The sequence below is a fragment of the Stegodyphus dumicola genome, chromosome 9, assembly GCF_044657685.1.
Source record: "Stegodyphus dumicola isolate Sdum_Otavi_A_Nest chromosome 9, ASM4465768v1".
Classification (NCBI taxonomy): domain Eukaryota; kingdom Metazoa; phylum Arthropoda; class Arachnida; order Araneae; family Eresidae; genus Stegodyphus; species Stegodyphus dumicola.
In genome coordinates this window covers 16140829-16167425 of record NC_140776.1, presented here as the reverse complement: position 1 = coordinate 16167425, position 26597 = coordinate 16140829, and the positions used below count along the sequence as shown (strand labels likewise).

At 35.2% G+C, this 26597-nt stretch overlaps 1 protein-coding gene across 7 annotated transcripts in view; it reads right to left on the bottom strand.

Annotated features, from left to right (window-relative positions):
* LOC118184793 (cell adhesion molecule Dscam1-like) overlaps positions 1-26597 on the bottom strand; it is a 1226874-nt gene that overhangs the window by 292789 nt on the left and 907488 nt on the right. For all 7 annotated transcript variants that reach the window (XM_085823248.1, XM_085823249.1, XM_085823251.1 and 4 more), the window contains one exon: positions 7426-7518. In XM_085823248.1, the coding sequence (XP_085679374.1) occupies positions 7426-7518 (93 nt within the window). The remainder of the gene's footprint in view (positions 1-7425; positions 7519-26597) is intronic.

The window sequence follows — 26597 nt, the reverse complement described above, 5'->3', positions numbered from 1 at the left end:
AGCCTGATATCGGATGAAAAGAAAGTCCGAGCAGATAAACCACCATACTCGTTAAAGTGGGATCGCGTGACCTCTAACAGAATAGAGGTACCAGATATTTTAGGGGATTGTGATAAAATCTTGTAATAGCACGAATGAGGCTTCATCTCTTCTCGTAAATATGGTCAACGAAAATAGAGGCGCGAAACTTCAATGTAGGGGGAGAGGTGCAGTTGCCGAAGTTTAGGCCCACGGTTTACGATTAACTATCATATGCCTCTAGAGGTTTTAGAAAAGCGGCGTTTGATGGCATATTTCAACATTTTCAGCTTGTAAGAATTTGCTGCCTTATCTCTACTGCTAATCGTTGCTGAGGAAGAAAGCATCAAAAGGAAGGACGTGTCTCTAAAGTACTATATTCAAAGGGGCAGGTATGGTTTTTATCGATTATTAATAAACTACTTCATAAAGATTTAATGTGATAAATTTTTTATCAACAACGAAAAAACACAGGCGGTATGGTTTTTCTCGATTACTATTAAATTACTTCATAAAGAATAAGAATGAATTAATTAATTATATTTGTTATACTAATTATATTTGTTATACTTATTACTGAATACTACTTTATTTGTTATTGAATTAACTATATTTGTTATTGAATTAAGTATATTTATCATTGAAACAATTATATTTGTTACTGAATTAATTAGTTTGTTATTATAAATTAATTATATTTGTCATCAGCGATGGAAACTGTTTTATACAACAGACAATGTATTTTTTTAATACGACAACATCAACTCTTGATAAGGACAAGAATTCTCATTGTTTTTCACAGAAGGTCCAACAAATCAATTTAAAGTGCTGGGTGGTATGATCACATTTACTTGGTCATGAGATATTTCCTTGTCGAACCAGCGGCCGAGGGGTAAAGTCACTGAATACTGGTAGTTAGTTCCGAGGTTCGAATCTCGCGAACCCGCTGACCACATGATCTTTTTAGATCTTTTTAGTGGTTTTCCCTATGTGTAAGGTGTATACAAGCACCTGTTCAGTTTTAACATGCGTGTTGAAGAATACAAACCAAGAAAAAGGCCTGCGCAATGTTTTCGTTGCCAGGCCTACGGTCACACTCAGCATCTGTGTAACAACCCCGAGCGGTGTGTGAAAATGTGGAGAATCACATCGAAATAACATATGCGGCAAAAAACATGATGAAAAACATCGCTGTATTTTCTGCAGTGGGGAGCACTCGAGCAGCTATCGTGGGTGTGAGACCTGTAAGGCAAGATTTGAAAAAAAAATTAACCGAGACCACAGCGGAAACCTGCTCCCGAAGTATCGACGACGAACTTTCCAGAACTGCCTAGGACTGGCAGTCCCCCAACCCAAATGCCTAGCAGCATTCGTTAAAGTGATAAAGTCAAGAACAAATCAGCTCCAGTGACTAACATCATACAAGGACTTTTAACGTGGTTCCATAACCCGAACATACAAGAACTCGGCAAGATTATTCTGAAGATCTTTGGTTTCATACAGATCGCTAACATTGCAGAGCAGTTACGATCCGTACTTCAAAGCGTGCAGAAGCTCATGGGATATGCTACTAATGAATAATTTCATGCTTCTCTGAACTCTAAATTTCAGTAATCATTACTTTTTGTGAACAAGTTCGACGGGCTTTCCTGACCGGAAGTTATCAGAAAACTTCCCTATATTAGACTTCTTTTAATTAATTATTTTTGTTTACTAAATCTTACTTAAACCTTTTTAACTTAATTTTTAATTTATATCTAAGTTCGAGATTTTATCTAGTTATTTTTTGGCATCATTCGCAGTAGCATAATTGTTCCATACGGGGTAGGACATCAGCCCAGGCACCCGGGTGTCTTAAGCCGGGGCACTCTAAGTGTTCATTTCTGACCAAAAATTTATTCTTAACATATTTTGTGCACTGGCTTCCCGAAGTCAAATTCAAAGAAGACATGTGAATTTGAAAATACGTTTTAGGCAATAATAGTATGGATAAGATTCAAGCTACAGGTTAGCTAGTGAGCGGTCGCCAGCGGCCGAGCGGTAAAGTCACTCAGCACCTGATAAGTCGGTCCGCGTTTCGTATCTCGGCAAACGGGCTATTTGCATGAGCGTTTTCGTGGTTTTTTTCCATATGTAACTCGTACACTAATCAGTTTCCCATAGAAAGTCCTCCACGAAGATATCCCTTCCCTCGAATGCTTTGCCATGTTGCTCGAATGCTTTGCCAAATAGCCCTCGAATGCTTTGCCATAATAAAATGAACCAAAGCAGTCAAGTTATAAATAAGTCGAGATGCAGATGCTAGTTATTCTAATGTTAATATTAATATGTATTCTTTTTACAGACAGATTTCTTTCAATATTGTTATAGTTACCAGTAATTCATCCATGACTACATTTTTCTTATGTTCTCACTGTAACTGCTTTCTTTGGCAATTAAATTATTCGTATAATTTTCCCCTCTCGATTTTTGGATGATAATTAGTAAAAGCAAGGGGAAATATTAATTTGAGTTTCTCATCCCAAAAAACTATAATAATGGATATTTTGTTTCCCAATGTCAGATTGTGAACAATTACAAATGTGACCCAGTCCGGATCTATACAGGGCCGGATGTGGGGATCTCTTTATAATTATGGAGGCAACTTATAGGTGGGCTACCATCGCCTTTCCTATGATAGACGGATAGTTACAACCATGCCTTCTCCGGGATTCGAACCCAGGCCCTTCGGCATTGCAGTCAGCTTCCCTGACCACCATACCGACTAGGCGGCACATAAGAGGTCGTTCAAAGGCGTTAGAGACGATGAAAAAAAACTGAGGAAGGTAAAGAGGGCTGTAACTTCAAAGAAATGAGAAATATGTACATAACTTATATGACAAATGGCTTTGTAGCTCAAATTGCTGATATAAGATTGATATAAAAATCAAATAATAATGGATATTGCATTGTACAGAATTATAACTTCCCGAATCGCGTGTTCTTTATAGGCCGAGTAAAATCAAACTTGCGGTTAAACTATTAGGGCGATTTTAATTTTTTACTGACGTTTCTACTGTATAATACACAAAAAATAACATATTACGGAGTAATGTTCATTGAGTACTTAACATCATTGAATATTTAACAACACTGAGTATTCAAACTTCATTCACATTTATGTAACAATAACTTTTAATTAAATCAAATCCTATAGCTTCTATCTAAAGCATAAAGAGATGAAGGAAGCTATTTTCCCAGAAACAATTTTCTAGAAATATCAGTTCTCGAAAATCAAAATGTTCTCGCTAGAAACTTCCCAGCTGTCGTCAAACTGATGGAAAATTAACAAATTCTTGTGACAATCTGTGTCGCCAAGGCCTGCTAGTGGTTTTCAGTCCATATTCCTCGCTCTTGTTAAGTTTTTTTTTTTTTTTTTTTTTTTTTTTTTTTTTTTTTTTACAATTCTAAGAGCTGTGTACTTTAAGAGAAATTAGGATTTTTACTGAAGCAGGAGACGTGAAAAATAAGCAATGCCCTCTCCAGGACTCGAACCTGGCCTTTCGAATACGCACTACTCGCTAATTGTGCTACCGTTTCACCACAAAGGCATGCTGGCAGGACGAAGAAAATACCTAATATAACCCCCTTTTAAAGGGCGATTGGGTATTAGGGGACCCATTTGCCAAATCCTGGTGGTGACGAATTATTGTCCACCACCTTTTAGTTCGTTACCTATGTGTTATATAGGGCGATGTGTAAAACCTCGTGAACTGGTAAGCGAATAACCACTTTAGCTCAGGACATAGAAACGTAAACTCAAGAAGGGTTAATTACCCTTATTTCTCAAAACAAGAATTTACAGACGGCTTTTTTGCCTTAGATCGTACAGAAAAGCCTCCACTTGGGCTTGAACTCAAGAGTACTTAGAAATCAAACTTAACTAATGTTTAACTACAATTACATAGTCGAAGCTATTAAAATTCTAAAGGAGTTGACCCTAAATGTTAACTAAACGGTGAAGCTATCAAGGGCCTGAAATAGGGCCAAGCGTAATAATATCTCAGAAAGCGTGTAGCCAAAAGGCAAACGCACGCTAGTCAGAATCTCTGGCTGTCTAACGAAGTCAGTGGAACTTCGACTTAAATACCGCTCTTACTCATTTGCATTAACCGCGATTCTAAAAACACACTCTGGCAGTTAATTATAAGCTGAAATTAGAAGGGAACAGGAAACTAGCTTTAACTAAACATAACTGTTAAATACTTAGGATAAACCTTACAATGTAGTGTATTTTAGAACTTTTCGAAGCAGAAGACATGAAAAATGAGCAGTGCTCTCGCCAGGACTCCCGCCTGCGCTCTCAAACGCGCTGAGTGCGCAACCGTTTAACCAAAAAAGGAGGTTGGAAGGAGGTAGAAAATACATTATATACCCCCTTTTAAAGGGCGACTGGGGGATAGGGGACCGAGTTGTAAAATCCTGGTGGTGACGAATTATTGTCCGCCACCTTTTAGCTCTAGCAACACATATAGAGTTTTTTTAGAATTTTTCGAAGCAGAAGACGTGAAAAATGAGCCAGCCATACCCTTGCCAGGACTCGTACATGGACTTCTCGAACACATTCCGAGTGTGCTGTCATTACAGCACGAAGACATGCTGAAGGGCGGAGAAAATACCTTATACTAAATGCTCCATTAAACAATAACGAAGGAAATACTTGCAAATGCAAATAAATTATCATAAATTACGAATTACATAAAGCGTATGGTAAATGTACATAAAATCATATCATCATCATTAAATGTCGTAAGTAAATAAATAAAAATAAACACAAAATAAATGCAAAATAATAAGATATATATTAAAATAAGTATAGAACAAAATCCAAACAAAAGGAAACAAATATTTACATAAATTTCAGCAATATACAAATTCTGTTTAAAAAAATAACCCAGTTATTTTATTTTATTTTAATATTCGAATGTATTGCGGTCCAACATAATACGGATGTTTGAAATTCTACGGCAGAAAATAAAAGTTTTACAGCATAGAAAAACATAAGCAAAATGTACTGCTTATGTAAATCCCGTAAATATCCCTAGCATTTTATTGTATGCTAATTTTCTTTTTAATGAGTAAACCGGAAGGTTTGAATGTACGAAACAAAATAATAAAGGGATTTAAACTCACTTTTACATTTACACTTTTTTATTGAGAATATGTAGTAATGTTAATATTCATATTACTTTATATATACGTGAAAACATTTTCCCATGAGACGATATTTCTGAATTTTCTTTTTTATTAATATGATATATGATTAGAATAATTTAACATTCATGTAATGATGAAATATGTACTTGCATTTCAGAATAAAAAGAAAATTTATTTTATTAATAAATAAATTTCGGAATCTCTTTAAGTACGTGATATTTGGGATATAAATTTACACAAAATGCTTTCTTGAAAGTATGCAAAGAGATGCTTTAGTTTATATTGAATATAATTACTTTTAATTTTTCTTAATACGTTACTCTTAATTTAGAAAACATAAAAGAAAATTGTAGGAAATAAATTAAAACGTGGAGAAAAGACTAACTTGCATCTAGTTACAAATTAACGCATATAATTACAAAATAAATAATGTTTTCGTAATGTGTACATTCTTTCAACTTCAGCTCCGTAGGTAAATTAAACGTGCTTTATAAAAGATGCAAAATATTAACTGGAGTAAATTGAGAATGAGTGAGTAATTGAAGCGACAGATAAATTTGAAAATTCATAGTTGACGCTAGTATCAAATAAAATCCCGTTAATGATATTTATTTATTTTGACAGAATAAATCTTCTTTCGCAGAAAACATTTTCCGGTTATCTCAAAATCTTTTACTGAAAAGCGTATGCGGTATATTTCCTATCGGTTACATATTTATTCGTATAATGGAGCTGAAGTTCGTATGCATTTAGAATTTCATATTTCATTTCAACAATAAATTTCTTCGTTAATGAGTTTCTCATTTCACTATAAAAAAACTTTGTCGATAAAAAATTTCCTTTACTTTTTTTTTATTCCAGTATGATATTCGGGAACATTTTACTTGAGAAAGTACTGTATTTTATAAGAAATACTTTAAGGTGTTAGCTAAAAATTCTTTAATTGAAACTAGGAAAAAGAAATACCTTAGTGTGATGTAGATTTCGGCAATTACTGTTTCTTGCTTTTGAATTGTTTGAAATTTTTGTTACGTTGGCATATATCTCTTTCAATTAGAATTAAATATACATACTATATACTACGAAATATATTTGCTAGACTTATGAACCGCGTTTCAGTAGTACCTTAGTCAGTATAAATCTATAAAAGCAGAAGAGATGAAAAATGTGCAATGCCCTCACCGGGACTTAAACCTCAGACCTCTTGAATACACGCCGAGCGTGCTGACCTGGAGGTGCTCACCACGAAGACATGCTAAGAAGACGGGAGAAATACCTTATATACTCCCCCTTTTAAAGTGCGACTGGGGATTAGAAGACCCATTCGCCAAATCCTCGTGGTGGAGAATAATCATTCACAACCTTTTCGCTTGGGGCGCCATTGTAGAGATATTAGGCTTTCTTCTAAAAGCAGGAGAGATAAAAAATGCGCGATGCTCACGTCGGGACTCAAACCTCGGTCTTCTCGAATACGCGCCGAGCGTGCTGACCATTACATCTCAAAGGCATGCTAAGAAGACGGGAGAAATACCTTATAACCTTAAAAAAATTCTTATTGTCCACCACTTTATTAAATTAATTTCAATTTGGAATGTCATAAGAATGAAGAATTACAGAATAGAGATATGAGATGGAAAAAGGAGAGTAAGAACAGATCATAAAGTTGTAAGTTTACCAAGAAAGGTTCAATATACAGTTTATTTTGTAGATTCATTACGTTATTTTTAAGCAGGAGGCACGAAAAATGAGCAATGCCCTATTCGGGACTCGAACCTGGACCTGTTGAATACGAGCCGAGTGTGCTAACCGACACACTACGAAGGTATGCTGGGACAAGGGGGAGAAATACCTCATATACTCCCCCTTTAAAAGGGTTACTAGGGATAAAAGGACACAATCGCCAATTCCTGGTGGTGAAGAATTATCATCCACCATCATTTAGTTCGGGCGGCACTTTAGAGATGTTAGATTATTTTTTCTTCTGAAAGACGTGAAACATATGCAATGCCCCTGCCGGGACTCGAACCTGGATCTCTCGAATACGCTCCGAGTGTGTTAACCGTTACACCACTAAGGCATGCTGGAAGGAGGGAGAAATAGTACCTTAAAATGAGCATAGGCTTATATGAAATTGCATATAGCAATCGATTCATAGACATTAGCTTTATATGTACCATTAAATGGTGTACAATTTCCTGCATAGTATCTTACCTTGTATTGGAGTTGAGTCTGGTGTCGTCCATTCTAATTTCACAGAGGTAGCAGCTACGGAAGCAACACGTAAGACGGGAGTTCCAGGAGGATCTGTAACGAATTATAAAGAAAACGTGATATAAGCATAAATATTAATTGTAAATTCCAGAAATAGTATAACAAATTTCCGCTTATGAAAAGGGAAAAGTACTCGTAAATTATTTAGAGTTTTATATCACGCTCAAAATTATTTTCATTACATTTGAAAACTAATACCCATTACTAATATTTCCGTTTCCTAAAGCGTATCGTTTCCGTTTCAAATTCGGATAAAACTGTTTTTGCCATAATAAGACAAACGTTTGGGACTTTTTGAGGTGTTTTAGAGATATGCTAAATTTGCAACTGGTATTCTCGAGTAAATTTTGTTATTAATGTTGTTACGAAAATCGAAAAAGCAGAAGAATTGTATCAAATATAACGGTAAAAAGAAAAACAGTTAACTAATTTCGAGAATCAACCGCTGATTTGGTTTATTTCAATGTTATTATGTCGAAAAATAAGTTATAAATGTAACAATAAAAACTAAAAATTAAAACTTATTACGCGCGCAATGGGCCCACCAGCGGCCGAACGGCAATTCAAATCCCGCGAACGGGCTGGCTGCATGGGTGTTTTCGTGGTTTTCCCCATGTGTAACGTGTATACGAGCCAGTATTCGAGTTTAGAAAGTCCTCCACGAAGGCATTTCTCCCCTTAGGCAGATAGCCCTAGTGTGCTTTGCCATAATTAAACACACCAATACATATACCAATATTACGCGCGCAAACGGACGTTTTCTTTATTTACACACACACATATACACGTTTCGACAGCATTTGGGCTAAAGATATTTAAAAACATCATGTCTTTAGAATATCTGATTGACAGTCTCGCACTCTGGAAACAAAGATGCTTTATTCCGTGCAGTGTTACCAGAGCTCAGTTTGAAATCGTTAAGTTTTTTAATCAAAAATGCCTTAAAGTTTTAAAAAATATGAAATGGATAGTAAAAAAATTCGAAATTTGCCACGAGGAATTTCGTTTGCTTGGGCTGACTATAGGTCAGACAATTGAGCATTAGTCAGCAACACCAGCAAGTATTGAATCTACGAATGAGTGAAAATAGGCTTCTAATATTATAAATGCAAATGTGAGTTTTTTTTGTGTGTTTGTTTGTCTGTTACGCTTTCACGCCTTAATTACTTAACCTATCATCATGAAATTTTCAAAAATTATTTTTGATATATTAGAAACGTTTATAGGCTATAAAATGTCTTCGGACGACTTTAATTAGCCGAGATATTAATTAAAAATTGCTTTCCCCCTACATTTTTCACTTACTTTGATGGGTTTTCCCCTATTAAAGGGATTTGGCTATGCGCCAATTTATATTTTCACAAATATCTATGGAACGGCGGTTAGCTGAATTTGGAGACACATATCCCCTGATTCCAAAAATTCGTCGGAATCCATCGATACCATTTTCATTTTCGTACGACTTTAATCAGCAGAGATATTAATTAGAAACTCTAAAAACGCTAATTTGAATGCGACTTAATAGCGACATTAGGGTTTTTTTTTTCTTAGATCTTCCCATGTGGGTCCAAAAATTGGTTTTGATCTAATTATCCAAATTTCTCGTAATTTAGAATATTGTGTCGCTCTCTGAATGATAGGAACAATAGTGTTGTAACTGTTTTTGTCTCTTAATTATATCCAGATGAAACAATACTCCGCTTCCCATTGTTAACTCTTTGTTGACAGGCTGCGATTCTAAAGCGACGGAGGGAGGCGGAGCTGGTATCCGGTCGACCTTTGGGTTGGCGAAAAAGTCAAAGTTGACGGATTTATACGTACTTTTATATTTTTTACATTTTACTGTGTGCGATAAAAATATTGTTTTATAATTTTAAGGCGATCCAATATTCTTTATTTTGAAATTTTACGCGGAGTGTATTTTTAAAATTCACGCGGAGTTGAAACTTATTAAGGACATCAACGCGAACGAAGCCGCGGGTAAAGCTAGTATTATTATAATACTCATTTTCAATCTATTCACTCTAAAGAGTATTTATAGTCTAATTTATAGTCTTCAATAAATGCAAATTATAAATGTAAATTTAATTATAGTCTTCAATAAATGTAAAATCAGAAGAATATAATTTATGCATATTTTATTCAGTCTAATTGAGTCGTGTAAATTATCAGCATTCTAAAGGGAGTCATTAAAGAATTCTTAATGAATCGGCATGAAAGATTCCACCAACACTCTGCTTTTAAAATATTATGCATGGAGATTCATATTTGTGAGTAATCACATCACGGTCACCCATTTAATGCAAACCCTCCACATGGTCCGTTAATTATTCGATTTATGAGCCGTGAGTCAGCAGCAAGTATTAAAGAGCAGGTAGTTCCATAATTCCAGACTGCAACGTTGACTCTTTAGGAATCGCAGACCTGTAAAATTCGAGGAAGCGTAAAATTCCAACTGAAGTTTTAAAGAATTTGCAAACGCGGGGAAAGAACATTCGCTTGCTTTCCTTTTGATGCTTCCGGCAGTTTTGGGTTTGCGAGGAATGTAAGATCCTCCTAAATTGAAATTTTGAGATCACTTCTCAATAACTATCATGGTACGTTAAAGCTACGATCGATAAAACCAACAGTGTGGAACAAAAACGTACAATTCGACACATAAGTTACATTCCCAAGCTTTTATGTATATACTTTTAGGCGTCTTATATAAACCGATATAAAGCAACAAAAAAAGTGATGAACAAAGTACTGCTACTTTTATAGTTTAACTTATGAACGAAATCCCAATGCTGTATCGCCATTCAAGGTTAAAATGTTGTCGGAAATAAATTTTAGTGTAACTTGGCATGTGCTCCAACTAGTGTTATGGTAGTGAAGGGGATTTTAACGTATTGCGGCATATGCTTTAATTACTGTTATAATACTAAACAGAATGCATGGTGTCCCATAACTTCTGATACTGTAAGAAGAAGTACATAAAATAATCTGATGTGGCATCCACATGACGCCCTAGTACGGCCTGTTAAATTATACACATTTTTTGCTGCATTTCATTTAAAACGTAGTTCTTTGAATTTCATTAGAAATATATTTCTCATTAAATTAATTCAGTTCTCCCTTCGTCGTAAGGCAAAAATTCATAAAAACTCTAAAAAATTCGTTAATAATAAAAATTCGTTAAAAATTGAAGAAAAAATAAAAGAACATAAAACACCAGATATAATTAAAACAGTTAAAATGTTTTTCAATTAAAATTATAGTTTCTGTAAATAAGTGAAATATAATTGTTATTTTGGGAGTAGTAGTAAATATGTGCATATGAATAACGTATGCATATGATCTACAAGACCCAGAACTCAGATGATGAGTCATATAAACCATTCCTACATTTCTATCTCTTCGTACTGAATGTAGCCAAAAGTCGCTTAGCTTCTGCTTGAGTTTCAAGTTAAGCTATAAATCGCTTAGCATTAGCTTGAATCTCAAGTCAATTTATGCTTCTAAAATAGTGTTGCGAAATGTCCAACTACGGTTAAGATATCTTCCCTGCAAAGCGGGTTTAAGGTTGCCAGAGAGTGTCAAGGAAAGTGAAGGTTGCCAGATTTGATACGAAATTGCTCGTCTGGCGACATTTGGATGCAAATTGGCCATATGCCATAGGCGGAACGAGAACATTCTAAAACTAATTTTTACCTGTTTTCCTGAGAATGTGCTCGAAGGCAGGTCAAAAGCTATATATACCTTGCCTGCACGAGGAGTATCTCAAGTAGCATGTAGACTTCGGTAGTAGTGTTTTGAGTTCAGAGAACAGCTCGAGAGCGATCGACCGAGTTGGAAGCTGTACTTTAGCGCTATGCCGTGAAGCTGTCTTCACTGTTATAGCCTGATAGCGTGAAGGCTGTGCTGTTGATTGTTTGAGCGTATTTATCGTAGATTTTTTACGGCTGTAAACGTGTCTATGAAACTCTTATGTGTAATACTGGGGAATAAATTATGTTTTGATGTTTTTATCAAGTGTTATCATCAATCACTCTAAATTCACGAACCCGTAGAAAGCCACAGTAGGTGAGACTTAACATGTTACTAAAATGCAATGTTCATTTTTCTATCTACCTGAAAAGTTATATTGTTAACCCTTTCGCAGTCCCCTCCTGTCCGCGAAAATTTCTCCCTAGCGGCCCTTTGATTTTCGCAGGGTGTAATGTTGTATTCTCTGTACATACATAACTTTCGTAGCGGATGAATGGAAATGAATATTAAATAAAATTATAAGGAAATAAAGCATAATGGAAAAGTAATAATACCTTTGCTTATTTCTAACAGTAGGATTAATTTAGTAACATCTGATCCAGGCGGTCCACTCCTCCCATTTTGTTGCTGTAATCTTTTACAATTGTTGGTTTTTTTAAAGTTCTTTTCCGTGTTCAACATCAATCATAGAGTTATTATGGACTGTACTCTTCAAACGTATATCCTTCTTGTCTTTCCAATTCACAACCTCATTTTTTCTCTTTTTCTGCTGAGTTCACGTTGAACATCTCTCACTGTTTTGTATCTTATGTAAAATAGCACGAAGATTCATAAAACTCGGCGGGAAATTCAATTGGAAATAGAATGCCTCATTAGTACTTCCCTCTAGGAGATATTAGAACAAACAAAAATAAAAACTCAAACAAGTAATCATTTAGAAAGCGTTTTAAAGTTTTAAAATGTAGAAGAACGCTTGAAGCACGTTACGTCCGCCCTGCACAAGTTTCACTTAAACTCGCTAGATGCGTTACGGACGACGAAGAGGTTAATATTAATCTTATAAACTTCAATACAATAGATGCTATGCCAAACATTCTTTAACGCCACTCCACAAAAAATGTTTATCTATACATGATAAGGAAAATTTCATTCTTCCTTAATGTAAATATTCAATTTCAATGATCTTGGTTTTAGTTAAATAGCCGACCCGTTCCACATGTAACCTTTAACTCAGAATACACCCTTTCACCGTTTTGGTAGTTTAAATGGAAGGTATTATTAAACACTAAGTTAAATTTAACCTGTAAAAGTTTATTTGCGGAAAGGGAGTCGAGAAATAGACCGACGTTCGAAACGAGTGTCGTTAGAAATCTTAGGAGGAAATGATGATGACAAAATAATGTCTCAAACTTTCGGGAGTGAAAATTTCCTCGGCGAATAAGTGCGCACCGCATTAAGAAATCCTATTAACGGACTCTTCCGCATTAAGAGGTAGAGCGAAAGGGTCTTAAGAAGTGGTTCTTGGGGATAGCAGGATGTTGCAACTTAGGAAATAATCAATACTTCTCGCTTCAATTTGTGATGCTGTTTGTTTCACTAAATTTACGAGTCACGTGGTAGGAGTGACATAAGTGTGCTAATCAATTTTCTCATTTGCGAAAGAAAGAGAGAGAGAGAGAGAGAGAAGAAGAAGAATTTTGGAGGCTGAGAATGCAAAGTCGAAAATAAATGAAATTCATTTTATGATGTCTTCTACAATTTCTATTTCATTTTTTAATAATAGGTATTAGAAATAATACTGTTGTAGGAGCACACTTGATCACTGATATTTGTTTTCAGCAGTCATTCGCTATTTTGCTATGAATGCATGCATTCAAGTACATTTAATATTTTTTAATAATCGTAGGCATTAATAACATAATTTCAATCTATTAGTGTTCAAAATCCGAAAAAAAATTACTAATAATTGCAAACTATTAATTAATGCCAAATATGGTTTACGTACTTTGTCATAATTATTTGAAAGTATGAATGGAGGCATTTTTTCCTCTCTCGTAAAACTAAAAAAAAAAAAAAATAAATAAATAAAATAAAATAAAAGAATTTTTTTTTCTCCAATGGCAGATTGTGAACAAGTACAAATGTAACCCAATCTATACAAGGCTGGATGTGATAATCTCTTTACTATGGAGGCACCTAATAGCTGGACCACCATTGCCTTTCCTATGAAGGGACGGACAGTTACAACCATGCCTTCTCCGGATTCGAACCCAGGCCCTTCGGCATCGCAGTTAGGTTCCCTGACCATTATACCAACTGGACGGCATGAAAGGAAAATATGTTGCTATAAATTAAGAAGTTCACTAAGTGAATGGCGCAAATTGAAAAAAATGCGCCAAGATAGATTTTTAAACACCTCCCTTAATTTCTCACCAAAAATTACCAGATTAATTGAACCAGGGGAATTTTGTCCAAATTAAGGGGGCGATAATTGAAGTCATTGTAGGAGCCCGCGTTTGTGAAGGAGACAAAGAAAATTCGAGTTTAAATCACTTACTTACTTATTTTTGACTAAGACTGTACTTCAAGCTTGCTCTTGGGTTGAGCGATAGAAAAGATGTAATTTCTCGTGAGATGTATTTTCCGGTGGGGAGCGGCAAATATGCTCCCCGGCCGCGTTTTGGCTAAGAGGCGAGATTGAAGATGGGCGAGTTTTACTGAAATATTTAAAGAGACTTTTTGCCCGACTTCCGAAGGTGAAGGATTGTTAAGCTTCTGGTGATGAATAAAGTAAAATAGTTATCCTTTCCCGTTGTGATTCCGGCCGCCGACTTGCTATCGAGAAAAGGCCGGGGATGATGAGGATTTTCTCAAGTATCTTAAAATAAGAAATTTTTTCTCCAGCGAGTATTGAATTCCTAAAATTATCGGTCAAGTTCCGCCGCGTCAATGTGAGATTCTGTCCTCGACATCCGGACGGCGAGCTTGAAGATTCTGCTCGGGTGCTTGTTCCAGTGGCATATTTTCTTCGATGCGGAGCTTGCGGATGTGTTGCTGAAAAGTGATGGAGCCGGTGTTCTTCTACGTTGCGGTCAATGATACCGAAGGCGTGAGACTCCTTAGACGCCAGTGTCCGTCTTACGGAAGGTATTACTCCCAGGGCTTAAGGAGGACTATTTATCCCTGATTTCTCCCAGAATGCAAGGCCAGCCCGAGACATTTCCGGGTGCGTTTCAAGTCGTCCACATAACAGATAAGTTTTGCTTTGTTATCAATTTTCCTTCGAACTTTTGGGAATTGGAACTTTACTTTAAATTGAATCTTAAATTAATTCTAAAGGACTAAATTGCCTCCCTTTTTCCCCTTCTTAATTTACCGAGACAAACTTTAAGGTGCTTATATAAATTAGGATGTAATAATATAATTTGTTTGTGTAATCTTCCTTAGAACAGATGTTGAATTGCAGATAATATGTTTTCTTTAACCTCTTAGAAATTACAGAACGGGTACCTGTTAAATTAAAAGAGTCATGTAATAGATTTGCAAATCATGAATTTAAATGTAACAAAAGAAAATGATAAATTGAAGAATTCACCTGTGTCTAAAATAAGAAAATTGAACTGTAACTAAAATAAGAAATCTGAGTCTTTGATTAGGATAAGATTTGATTTTAATTGTTCAGGAATTTGAATAAACTGGTATTTAATCTGGAAACCTATTACTTATGTTTTCTTTATATCTTTATATGTTTTTCTTATATATATATTGATTTTACATTTTGTTTATTCGATCCTCTCACAGCACAGTTCCGGATGCATAATACACAATGCAAAAATTTGTACCTTATCTTCATTTACACGATCATTAAAAGTGTGGTAATTAGCTAACTCTTAAGAGTTTAGTTTCTCACTTGATATTTAGTTAGTTACGGTTTCACCTGTTTGTTTCTGCATTAGGTTCCTCCCTAAGAGGAAGTAGTAACACAGCATTGGTGCCCATGATTTTTTACGGCACGATAAAGAAACAGAACATAGGTCCCGCGACTAGACACTATATATAAATCTGATATATATCCTAAATTGCGTTTTCGAGACATGGAACACGCTAGTTAAGTTTCGACAATCGATAAAGTAGAACGGGAGATATAGAAGTGTCCCATTTTTTTGTGCAAGTTGTACACCCGGCGTACTTCTTCGTAAATTATATCTGTAGGTTTCGAGTTCGTAGATGTGAAAACTTAGTTTTTGTTAAATTTAATTTCCCAAAAGTGGAAAGGATGCCACAAAAGAGAGAAATTTTGTTTCATTTAAAGGGGCATTTGAGTACTGATAACGAAATTTCAGCCACTGAAAGATATCGTATCTTAGAATATTGAACAACGATTAATCAGTCTTAGGAATTTAAAACATAAAAATTTTCGGTAGCAATACGTTTAGTGCATAAAGGAATCAAAGTTTCAATCAGCACAAAGTTTCAATCAGCACAAAGTTTCAATCAGCACAAAGTTTCAATCAGCACAAAGTTTCAATCAGCTTTCTTTCCATAGAAAATTTTTATGGATTTAAAAAAGTATCTTTACAAAGATTTAATTTGAATCATGAATAAAATAAATAGAACTATACAATTTGTTTTGCAATGAGATGCCATCTTTAATCTGAAGATTTTGAACTGTCTCGTATTCTCCGTACATTTGGATATGGCTTTTGCAAATGGTACTTAAGAATTTCGGAAAATTATTCTATTAGTTATAAATCTGCTACGTGATAGGGTAATACTACAAATGCTAGTACTTTTTCCATTCCGTGAATTGTGGGTTATTTTTACCTTATTATTCATTAATTTTGACAATATATATTTCGAAATTTTTTTCTAGCTTTCAATCTTCAATAATATTCCTTGTTTATTATATCAGGGTGACTAAAAGTTTCCCGTTCATAACCTAGATGTATTCTAGACTTTCTCTAAACTATTTTCTTATAGTTCTCTTTTTTTTCTTACAGTAATTTGTTTAATCTCGATAACGTAGTTCCTTTATGTTGAAGTAAATTAAATTTAGCCTTTATATGTTTAGTATTTTGATTTTACAATAATTTTTGGATCTGAGTTATCACTTACGTAATTAAATTTTTTTCGTATTATGTGCTAAATTTCTTTAATAGTTTAACATTCCTTAGACAACAATTCAGTCGTGTTTCTTATCTCGCGAACGGGCTGGCTGCATGTACTTTTCGGTTTTTTCCCCATGAGTGACGCGTATACTAGCCAGTTTCCCTTAAAAAGTCCTCCACGAAGGCATCCCTTTTTTCAGGCAGATAGCCCTCATGTGCTTTGCTATAATTTAATTGAACTGAATAAACCGTCTCATTGTTTACGCTTTTCTACCGATACCTACTTTGATCTTGAGTATTGTCAGAATTTTTATTCAGTGAAATTTTAATGTATCCAACATTACTTTGCTATAAACTTAAGATAAAATAATTACGTTTTTAAATTTTTCTTAACCTTATCAGGCATGTTATATAGTCATCTTTCTGTCTAGGCCATTTTATCTAAGCCATAAAGTAGAGAAAACAATTTTTATCCGTTTCCCATTATATCATGTCTTTTACATAAACATGTTTTCCCCACAGAATAACAAAATTTCGGAAGAGAGTTTAAACATACATCTATTGTGTAGCGAATATTGTTACTTTCACAGATATAACCTTATTTCGAGCTTCAACATAATGTTATTTTTCTTGCAAAAAGCCATTTGTTTGGCTTAGTATTTTTACTTCCAAGCGTTTTATGTGCATCTTTTACATCTTTATATTTAACACTACTGCATCACTATATTCAATTATTTAACAGAAATAACATTCCCGTTTTAAGTTACGATAATCTCTCTCCAGCATAATCTATCTATATATGTAAATAAGAAAGTCTGTGTGTTTGTTTGTTCGCGATTATCTCAGTCACCACTATAGCTATCGTCATCAAACTTCCTACAATTCTTTTTAGGGTTCTGGAAAAGGTCGACGTCCACTTTTTTCTAAAACAAAATAGATAAAATCACAGATATTAAATAAAAACTTGGAAAAACGATAATTTTCGCACTCGTTTCTCCGACTGGCAACAGCCTCGCAAGCTGGAAATGAAAATCTGCTTTATTTCGAAAGTTGTTGCCACTGCTCGCTTTCAAATCCTAGAGTTTGTTAATAAAACATTCTGATTTTTTACGATGAAATGAAAATAGCATTAAATAGAAACATTAAATACATCGTTTCCAGTTTCAAAATTCGTGCGAAGCCATTTCGACTATTCGCATCTTCGTATGACTTTAAATACTTTATTTCGAAACGTGTTGCTATTGCTCGTTTTCAAATCGTAGAGTTTGTTAATGAAATTTTTCTAAGTTTTACAAAATCTATACGCATAAAGACGAATGTATGTTTGTGTGTTTGTTCACGTTATTGATTTAAATCAATCACGATCCATTTTTTGCCACATTTAATTGACTAAAATTGAATTCAAGTTAAAAATTGGATGGAACTTGAGGTTTTACGAACCTTTGATTAGAAAGACGAAAATCATTACAAACTGCGTGCCATTGTTGCTGACATAATGAGAGAGAACTAGCGTTTTTTTCTATCGAAATTTTTTATGTAGGTTACATATCGCATCACACTGAAAAATGTATGACTATGAATCGTAATTTTTGCATAGTTATTAGAGAAGTATTATAGGGGTATCGTTCTCTCTGTTGTTAGACGCATTACTCTCAGTCTAACGTAACTGGCATCGGGTACTTCCGCTATTAAAAGACTAAGGTTCTGTTGTAAAAGATCAGATATATATTAATAAATCGCATCTAAGTATGCGAACTAACTAAAGAAAAATTGCATTGTGAGAGAAACGAGAAATGAGTCGAAATAAGAGCCATCACGTACAATATAAGGGTCATGTCATATTATCCCAATGGGACGAATCCGTTCAGACACTCCAAGGTGTTGAAAAATAAATCACAGCGTCCTAAATTCATTTTTAGAATTTTTCTAATGGAATAATTGTATAAATATTGACTATGGCTATTGTATGTCTCAAGTCAAAAGAAATTTAAATGCGGGAAACTAGATATCATGTTTGAAAAAATTTGGACATTAAGGTTTCAGAAAGTTAAAAGATATAAAAATCATAAAATTTTTAAAAATTTGAAATGTGTTTTTCAAGCTCAAATACCTACCTAACTCTAGGAATAATATTAGGCTATACAATCAGGACAGGTCTCTTATATTCAGAATTAATTTTTCAGAATCTAAAAATTTAAAACAAGCCGTTCAGAACAGCAATCCAAGCGGAATCTTTTACTTTTGTTTAGCAACTTTTTAACCGAAATATTCAAGACCATAATTATGCACTGTGATCATTGAAAATGTGCACTTGAGCATGTAAGGTATTTCTCCCGCCTTTCTTCCTAGCGAGCCTTCATGGTATAGTGGTTATGCACGCTGGGCCGGTATTCCAGAGGTCCGTGGTTCGATTCTTGGCGAAGGCGGCTGCTAATTGCTCCTCTCTCCGGCCTTCAAAAAATCCTAATGTCTCTACTGTGGCGCCCGAACTAAAAGGGTGATGGATGATGACTCTCTACACCCAGGATTTGGCGATTGGGTCCCCTAAAACTCCAGTCGTCCTTTAAAAAGGGGAGTATATAAGGCATTTCTCCCACCTTCTTGGAGTGCCTTCGTAGTGTAGTGGTTCTGCACACTAGGCCGGTATTCCAGAGGTCCATGGTTCGATTCCCGGCGATGGCGGTTGCTATTTTTCATCTTGCTTGCTTCCAAAATACCTAATGTCTCTGCAAGCATTTGCACAGGAGGCTAGCAACAAATATCTTTCTCCAAGTCAAGCCACAGTACTTGTATTCAAGTCGGAAGATTAGATATAATTGTAAGCAAAATGTTAGCCAATATTATATATGTTTGTAACAAGTTTTATGCCAGAAGACATTCTTAAAAAAGTTACAAAAAAAAAAAAAAAAAAAAAAAAAAAACATAAAAGCAGTACATTTAGTGCGGGTAGTAATCCCCACCTAAATCACGATTGTTTCTCAACGTTTTGGTAGTCTTTCAAAGCCTTTGGCTCAGAAACTTGGTAGCCGCGAGTCCAGAAACACATCAAGCTCATTTCGGACGTCCTGCGCAGAATGGAATGGAAAATAACACCATCAAGATGCAGCTGCAGGTATGTAAAGAAGTAGAAGACCATAGAAGCGATGTCGGGGCTATATGCTGAGTGTGGCAAAAGATCTCATTCGAGTCCGTACAGAGTCCAGCCGGTAAATGCAGACACATGCGGTCTTGCATACCTTGATGGAATATTACCTCTTTGTGCCGGAAGTGTTTGACGTTTTTGCTTGATAGCAGCGTCACCACGGACCAGCATCTCGCTGTACACTTTACTGTCGAGGTTTTTACCTTTTCACAGATACTCTTTGAGTATAATACCATGGTAATCCCGACAGATACAAAGCAGGATATTTTATAGTCAAATCGCGCTTTTTGCAACGATCCCGACGCTCCCACAGGGCGCAGACCAACTTTCTTTTCGGCCTTTATTATTGAAGAAAATCCGCTTTTTATGATAGGGTCCAGAATTTTGTCCTTGCGTTGATATTCGAGCAGATTAGTTCAGACGCGAACACGTCTGTCCTTATATGCTGGAAGTTCATGCAGCACCCAGCAATTGAACGTTTACTTTAAGATCATGTGATGAGTATCGCGACTAATGGACATAGCACTAACTTTCAATTCCTTATCAACCTCTCGAGTGGTTGCATACTGATCCTCTTCCACAAGTTCTCGCAGGCGCGTCTTATCAACTTCGAATGTCGGCCACAGCACTTTGCTTCTTGAATGTCATAATTCGGTACTGAACCTCCATAGTGTCATATGATACAAGATTAGTAACTAAAGCTGTATAGATGATTTGGTGGCATTTTGTACCTGACTTTTTGCAACAGAACTGGACGTAAATGATGGTTCTAATCTGGTAGCGTAATAGTTCCATTTCAGACACCTCATACTTTTGATAATAACGATATTCTTTTACAAATTTCACGACACAGTGTTCCAAAGCAAGTCTTCTTCTTTTAAATGCCAAAGAGCTTGACAAAATGTCATTAAACATGCCAAGAGGAACTTTTTTTGCAGACTATATTTGTGGTGGTAGGAAACTACATGATATATACATTACGGCTAATCGTTACAACATACCATGTAACACGTCCACAGCAAAATTGTAAAAAATGCATTTTCTGGCCTAAAATCCTAGGCAGGGAAGCATAAGTCTCATTTCGTAATTTCAGCAATGCTGTACAAATGAAACTGTCGTTTTCAGCATCAGATTTACATGCTGCAGAACTACGCTGTATTTTCAAATGATCTTTAGCAGGATTAAAAAAAAACGATTAAGTGATTTAAACTTGTAGAGACATTAGGATTTTTAAGCAGGAGAGGAACAATATCCTCGCCGGGACTCGAACCTGGATCTCTCGAATACGTGTGGAATGTACTAACCGTTACACCACGAAAACATGCTAGAAGGAGGGAGAAAATGTATACTCTCCCATTTAAAAGACGACTGCAGATGGAGATTAAAAGACCCAATCGCCAAATTGTGGTGGTGAAGAATCATCATCTATCACCTTTTTTGTAGTTCGGGCACCACTGTAAAGTCATTAGAATTTTCTGAAACTGGAGATGTGAAAAAACATCCAATGCCTTCTTCGGGGCTCAAACCTGGGCCTCTCGAATACGCGCCGAGTATACTAACCGTTACACCACGAAGGCATGCTAAAGAGTAAGAAAATACCTTAAAGACTTTGCTGATACAACGTGAAAAGATGTCCTATATTTCGTGGATTTGTATTAGAAGAAAAGATGCTAGGTAAGCAAAACTGTTATCTAAAAATTTAGAAGATGAATTAGCGTAAATATAATACTTAATCAATCAAAAAATTTTTATTATTCAATTGTTTTGAATCATTCTGCTTAAGACATTTTTGTCCAAAAATTATTAAAAAATCAAACCAAAATCCCCAGTGATTATTTTTCTCTTAGTTAAACCAATTTTCAACACTATTCCAACTTATCTTTATAATTATTCGAAAACATTATATTTCTACATAGGAAATACATTGTTGACCATGCGAATGCAATAATAATGGGTACGTTTCAGCAGAAATGAAGAAATTTATTAAAGCAATCACTTTGTGTACACACAACTGTCTCTTAACTTTTCATTTCCCAACTCTTAATTCTTAGATGGATATTAAGGCATATTTATTTTTCGAAAATAAATCTCTATATTTTCCGGTGTTCCATAAGCCATGCCAAATCCTTAGTGAAAACTGACAACTGATGTAAAATTATGTTTATCCTAACCCTCTTTGAAACAATGAAATTGCACCCTTTGTCTGTTAAAAACGAAAAATAATATTTCCATTTATTCACACATTATTTGTATTAAGACTGGTACGCTAAAAATTGTGTCCTTTATCTTATATCCACTCCCTCTTGGTAGATGAGCTACTGCTGGCAATCAGATTATAGTTTGGGCTCTTACTAAGCTGTCAGTTCTATTGTTCTGCAAACAATGGCTGGAATTCACCTGATTTCTCACTATTCTAAGCCACACGTCACTCATCTTTAAGCCCTGAGCTTTTGAATCAAACTGTAAAACTAAAAATAGATACTGTCCTCTTTCTGTGCGAGAGGTAAATTTTTCAGAGTAAAAAAGAGTTCATCGTGAATATTATATTCGCGTTATCTGCTTGCTGCTTCAGAGAACAGATTAGAAATTTTTTATATAAATTCAAAGCTCCTTCTTTGCAAGAATTTATAAATCATGAATATTTATGCGCTTAGAAATGCATCAATCATGTATAAGCTGAGTAGCAGTTTCTCTTAAATAAGATTTAATAGGAAAGATTATTTTATTTTGATATTTCTGAAACATTTTAATACCGGTGCTGCAGAAAATATGAATGTCACTAAGCCGTCCATATATATACGCATATATTGTGACAGATTTTGGCTACAAAATGAGAAATAAAGAATGTTATTATACATTCAAACTGTATTCAGAGTTAAAATTATGGTATGATAAGTTCTACATTATTTAAAATTTGATTTCCTACATTCATAAAAGTAACGGTTTCCTACATTGCAGGAGGGACGGAGAAAATACGTTTTCTCCGTCCCTCCTCCAAGCCTTCGGTGTAACGGTTAGCACACTCGACGCATATTTGAGAGGCACCGGTTCGAGTCCCGACAAGGACATTGCTCAATATTTATGGCTCCTGTATAAAAAAATAACCTAACAAATTTATAGTGACACCCGACTAAAAGGTGGTAGATGACGATTCTTCACCACCAGGATTTGGAGATTGGGTCCCCTAATCCATAGTCGCTTTTAAAATATATAAGGTATTTTCTCTCTCTTCTCTGCATGCCTTCGTGGTGTAACGGTTAGCCCACTCGTCGCGTATTCGAGAGGTCCAGGTTCGAGTCCCGGCGAGGGCATTGCTAAATTTTCATGTTTCTTGCTTTAAACGAACTTAATGATTCTAAGTTAATTTATATGATTGAAAGATTGTAAAGCATAAGAATGTTTAAGGAATACTACACATGAAATGATTGCATTACAGTGAGAAAAATACTGCTGCTTTTGTATGTGTTCGTTATAGATTGAATGAGCATTATTTACGATGGTACTATGATAAAATTTATTTTACCGGAAGGAACAGATTACAGTTCTGGAACTTTCCACAAAATTATTTAAACAGTTCTTCAAATTATCCCTTAAACACAACGCAACCCTAAACAAGAACTTTAAACACAATGCAGTGTAAAGCTCATATAAAAAAGGGAATCTCGTACGGAAATCTCAACATTCCGAACTCAGTTTGAAATAAAATGCAACTAATAGCTGAGGAACTGGTGTCCTCTCCGGTTTTATATAGTTTTCCCCCGACCGCCAAGAAATCTCTAGTACCTTCCACTTTTCAAAATTACTCTAAGATATATGAGAGCCGGATACGGTTGCAATTACATATGTAGATTAATTACATTTAGTCAAACAAATATAGATTAATTACATTTGTTCAATCAGAATATCAATTACAGTTATGCATAGACCGAACCAAAACCTCGCGAAATGGACGAAAATGTCGGCAACATTTGGGCATTTCTCACTAAATGTGGCGACAAAAATTAGTCACCAAAACCGTAGCTAGCCACGGACAACTGTAAAATTTCCAGATCTAAATTCTTAAATTCACAAAGGTCACGAGTCAGCTCGGTGATATCTAGCCAATTCAACAAGGAAGCCATTTACTCAACGTTAAATAATTCTTTCCCTATGATCTTGTTTTTCCGTCAGGGAATCTTCTCTTTCAAGCATGTTACGTTAGATAAAAAACACTACAGTTTAACATCATCACTGCTAGTGATGAAAGTGATGATGCAGTTGATAGATACAAAATTTCAACGAGCTACGGCTAATCGTTTTTCAGTTATGCGAGATAAAATCAGACGCACATACAGACATCACGGAATACAAAAATCCCTTCTGAATCGATTTTAAATCCATTTCAAAATCAGTTTTCGGAAAAAAATTCTTTCTTTTATACTGCCCTTACATACAGATGACACGAAAAACAAATTGTCCAAATGGATTCCAGATCGGTCAAATGGATATTTTCGTTGAAGTATGGTACCCGGAATTTTTTCGAGATTACAATACTTCTTTTAATTCGGACAAAGTAAAAATCGGTGTATAGACAGATATATAATAGATAAAAAGCCAGACATGCTTTTATTTAACGTATTATTAATTATTTATACATGCATAGCCAGAGATGCAAGTAGATAGTTACAGATATAGCTAGACAGATGTGCACATATACATTGACTATTTAAGCTCATGGTGAGAAATCCTTTACTCTGTAGGGTCGTTAGGTAGTTACTAAAAAGAAGAAGACATGAAAAATTAGCACTGCCCTTCCTGGCACTCGAACCTGGACTTCCCGACTACGCGTCAACTGTGCTGTCGTTATACCACAATTCCAATTATTAGATTACGGCAAAGCACTCGAGGGCTATTTGCCTTAAGGGAGGGATGCCTTCGTGGAGTACATTTTAAGGGAAACTGGCTCGTATACACGTTACACATGGGGAAAACTTCGAAAACACCCATGCAGCCAGCCCGTTCACAGGATTCGAATTCGAACCTTAGGCCGAACTACCAGTGTTCAGCGACGTTACCGCTCGGCCGCTGGTGGGCCCGTTATACCACGAAGACATCCAGAGAGGAGGGAGAAAAGATCCACCTCTAAAGGGCGATTTTGGATTAGAGGACCCAATCGCCAAATGCTGGTGGTGAATAATCATCATCCACCACCTTTTTAGTTCGGGCGCGCCACTGTAGATGGGAAAAATGAGCAATTCTGTCGTCGGGATTCGAACCTAGATTTCTCGAATATGCGCCGAGTGTGCTACCGTTATATCACGAATGCATGCAGAAAGGATGGAGAAAATACCTTATATATTCCCCCTTTTAAAGGGCGAGTGGGAATTAGGGGATCCAATAGCCCAAATCCTGGTAGTTAAGAATCATTATCCACTACTTTTTAGTTCAGGCGCCACTGTAGATTCATTAGGATTTTGTTAAGAAGGAAACACGAAATTTGAGCAATATCCTCACCGGTACTCAAACATGGACCTCTCGAATACGCACCGAGTGTGCTACCGTTACACCACGAAGCCATGCAAAAAAAAATGGTAGAACTAACTATCCTATAACTGATCCTCAAAATATTAAGATGCATACTGGTACAGCAGATAGTAAGACGCAAATACTCTTAATTACCTTTACATAAAAGTATATCCACTGAAGATGATACAAATTGTTTTGTAGCAAAGAAAGAAACACAAACTGTAAAACTGATGATGTATTGTGCACAAATTTTCTTTTCTTTCTAAGACCAGCGAAAAAAAATGCTTTACTACATATGTGTAAAAAAAAAAAAAAAAAAAAAAAAAAAAAAAAAAAAAAAACTGAAGAGGGATGAAAAAAAAGTATCTAAGCGAAATACAACTTCTATTTCCCTGGTGAGCGTGGACCTGTCGCAGTTTGATAAAACCCATAATGGTCTGTTTTTTGCCTAGAGATTCGATATCTTTAATGGATTCTTGCTGCTAATGGTCCGTGCACGACAGAGTTTCTTGGGACTCAGCAATTATACCTAGAACGGAGGTGACAAATAAAATATTATGGAAATAAGATCTGACTTGTCGTTATCCTCTCTGGGCTTTCAGATAAATGACCAGGTGTTATTTTCCTTGGTACTGGTGAATATTACTTTTTTTTAATGTTTTGATTATATCTCCGGAAACGTACTCAGTTAATATGTAAGATCGCTGGGTTTGTCAGTGACAGTTTCTTTTCTGGTATGTCGTTGGATGAGGATTTGTTGCACGCATTTTTTTTTCTTGGAATAATCATTCACATGATAATGACAGCTGAATAATATCTGATACTTTATTATGTTCATGTTTACGAATGCAGCTCAAAGATTGAGTTTATCAGTATTTATTTTTCTCTCATAATAATGGCTTTAAATTAATCCCTGCAGGTACGTTCATTAATTATGAGCGATGATTATTTTAAATATGTAGCATTCATAAAAGGGATAATTTTTCTTCCACACGCAGAGTGAGTCAAAGCTTAGTTTAGTGCTATTGCATAATTATTTTTAAATATAATTATCATAAAATTAATGCTCTTTACCCTTTCAGATGAATCTTTCTATTTTAATTAAGTATTATAACGCACAGCTTTCGAAAAAATTTATAAACAAATGGCATCAATACATGAAGTGAACCCATCACAACAATTGAAATCGAAAATTGTGTGCATTATAATCTGTAATTTATTTTCTGGAAATTTATTTACATTTGTAAAATTAATAATAAAAATCGGAAAGTTTTCAGATTTTCAATGTCGTCCAAAAGGGTTTGTTAAGTTTTTTAGACTCTCACTGAGCTCGCAGTCTAACAGTCTGCTGTTAACTCTTACTAATCCATTTCTTTTTTTATCTTTTAAGCTTTATCATTAAATATTATTTTCTTCGCAATTGCGCCATATACAGCGTAACAGGAAAATTACAAAAATTTCAAAAGCAGTATATGTTTAGAATTCCCGATGGACCAAGCTTTAGCATACATTCTTTTTACTTTTCCAGTCTTTTCTTTGTTTATCATATCAGTATTCAATTTTCTGACTAAGATGGCTTTACAAAACTTTTTTGTTTTTTTTTTATT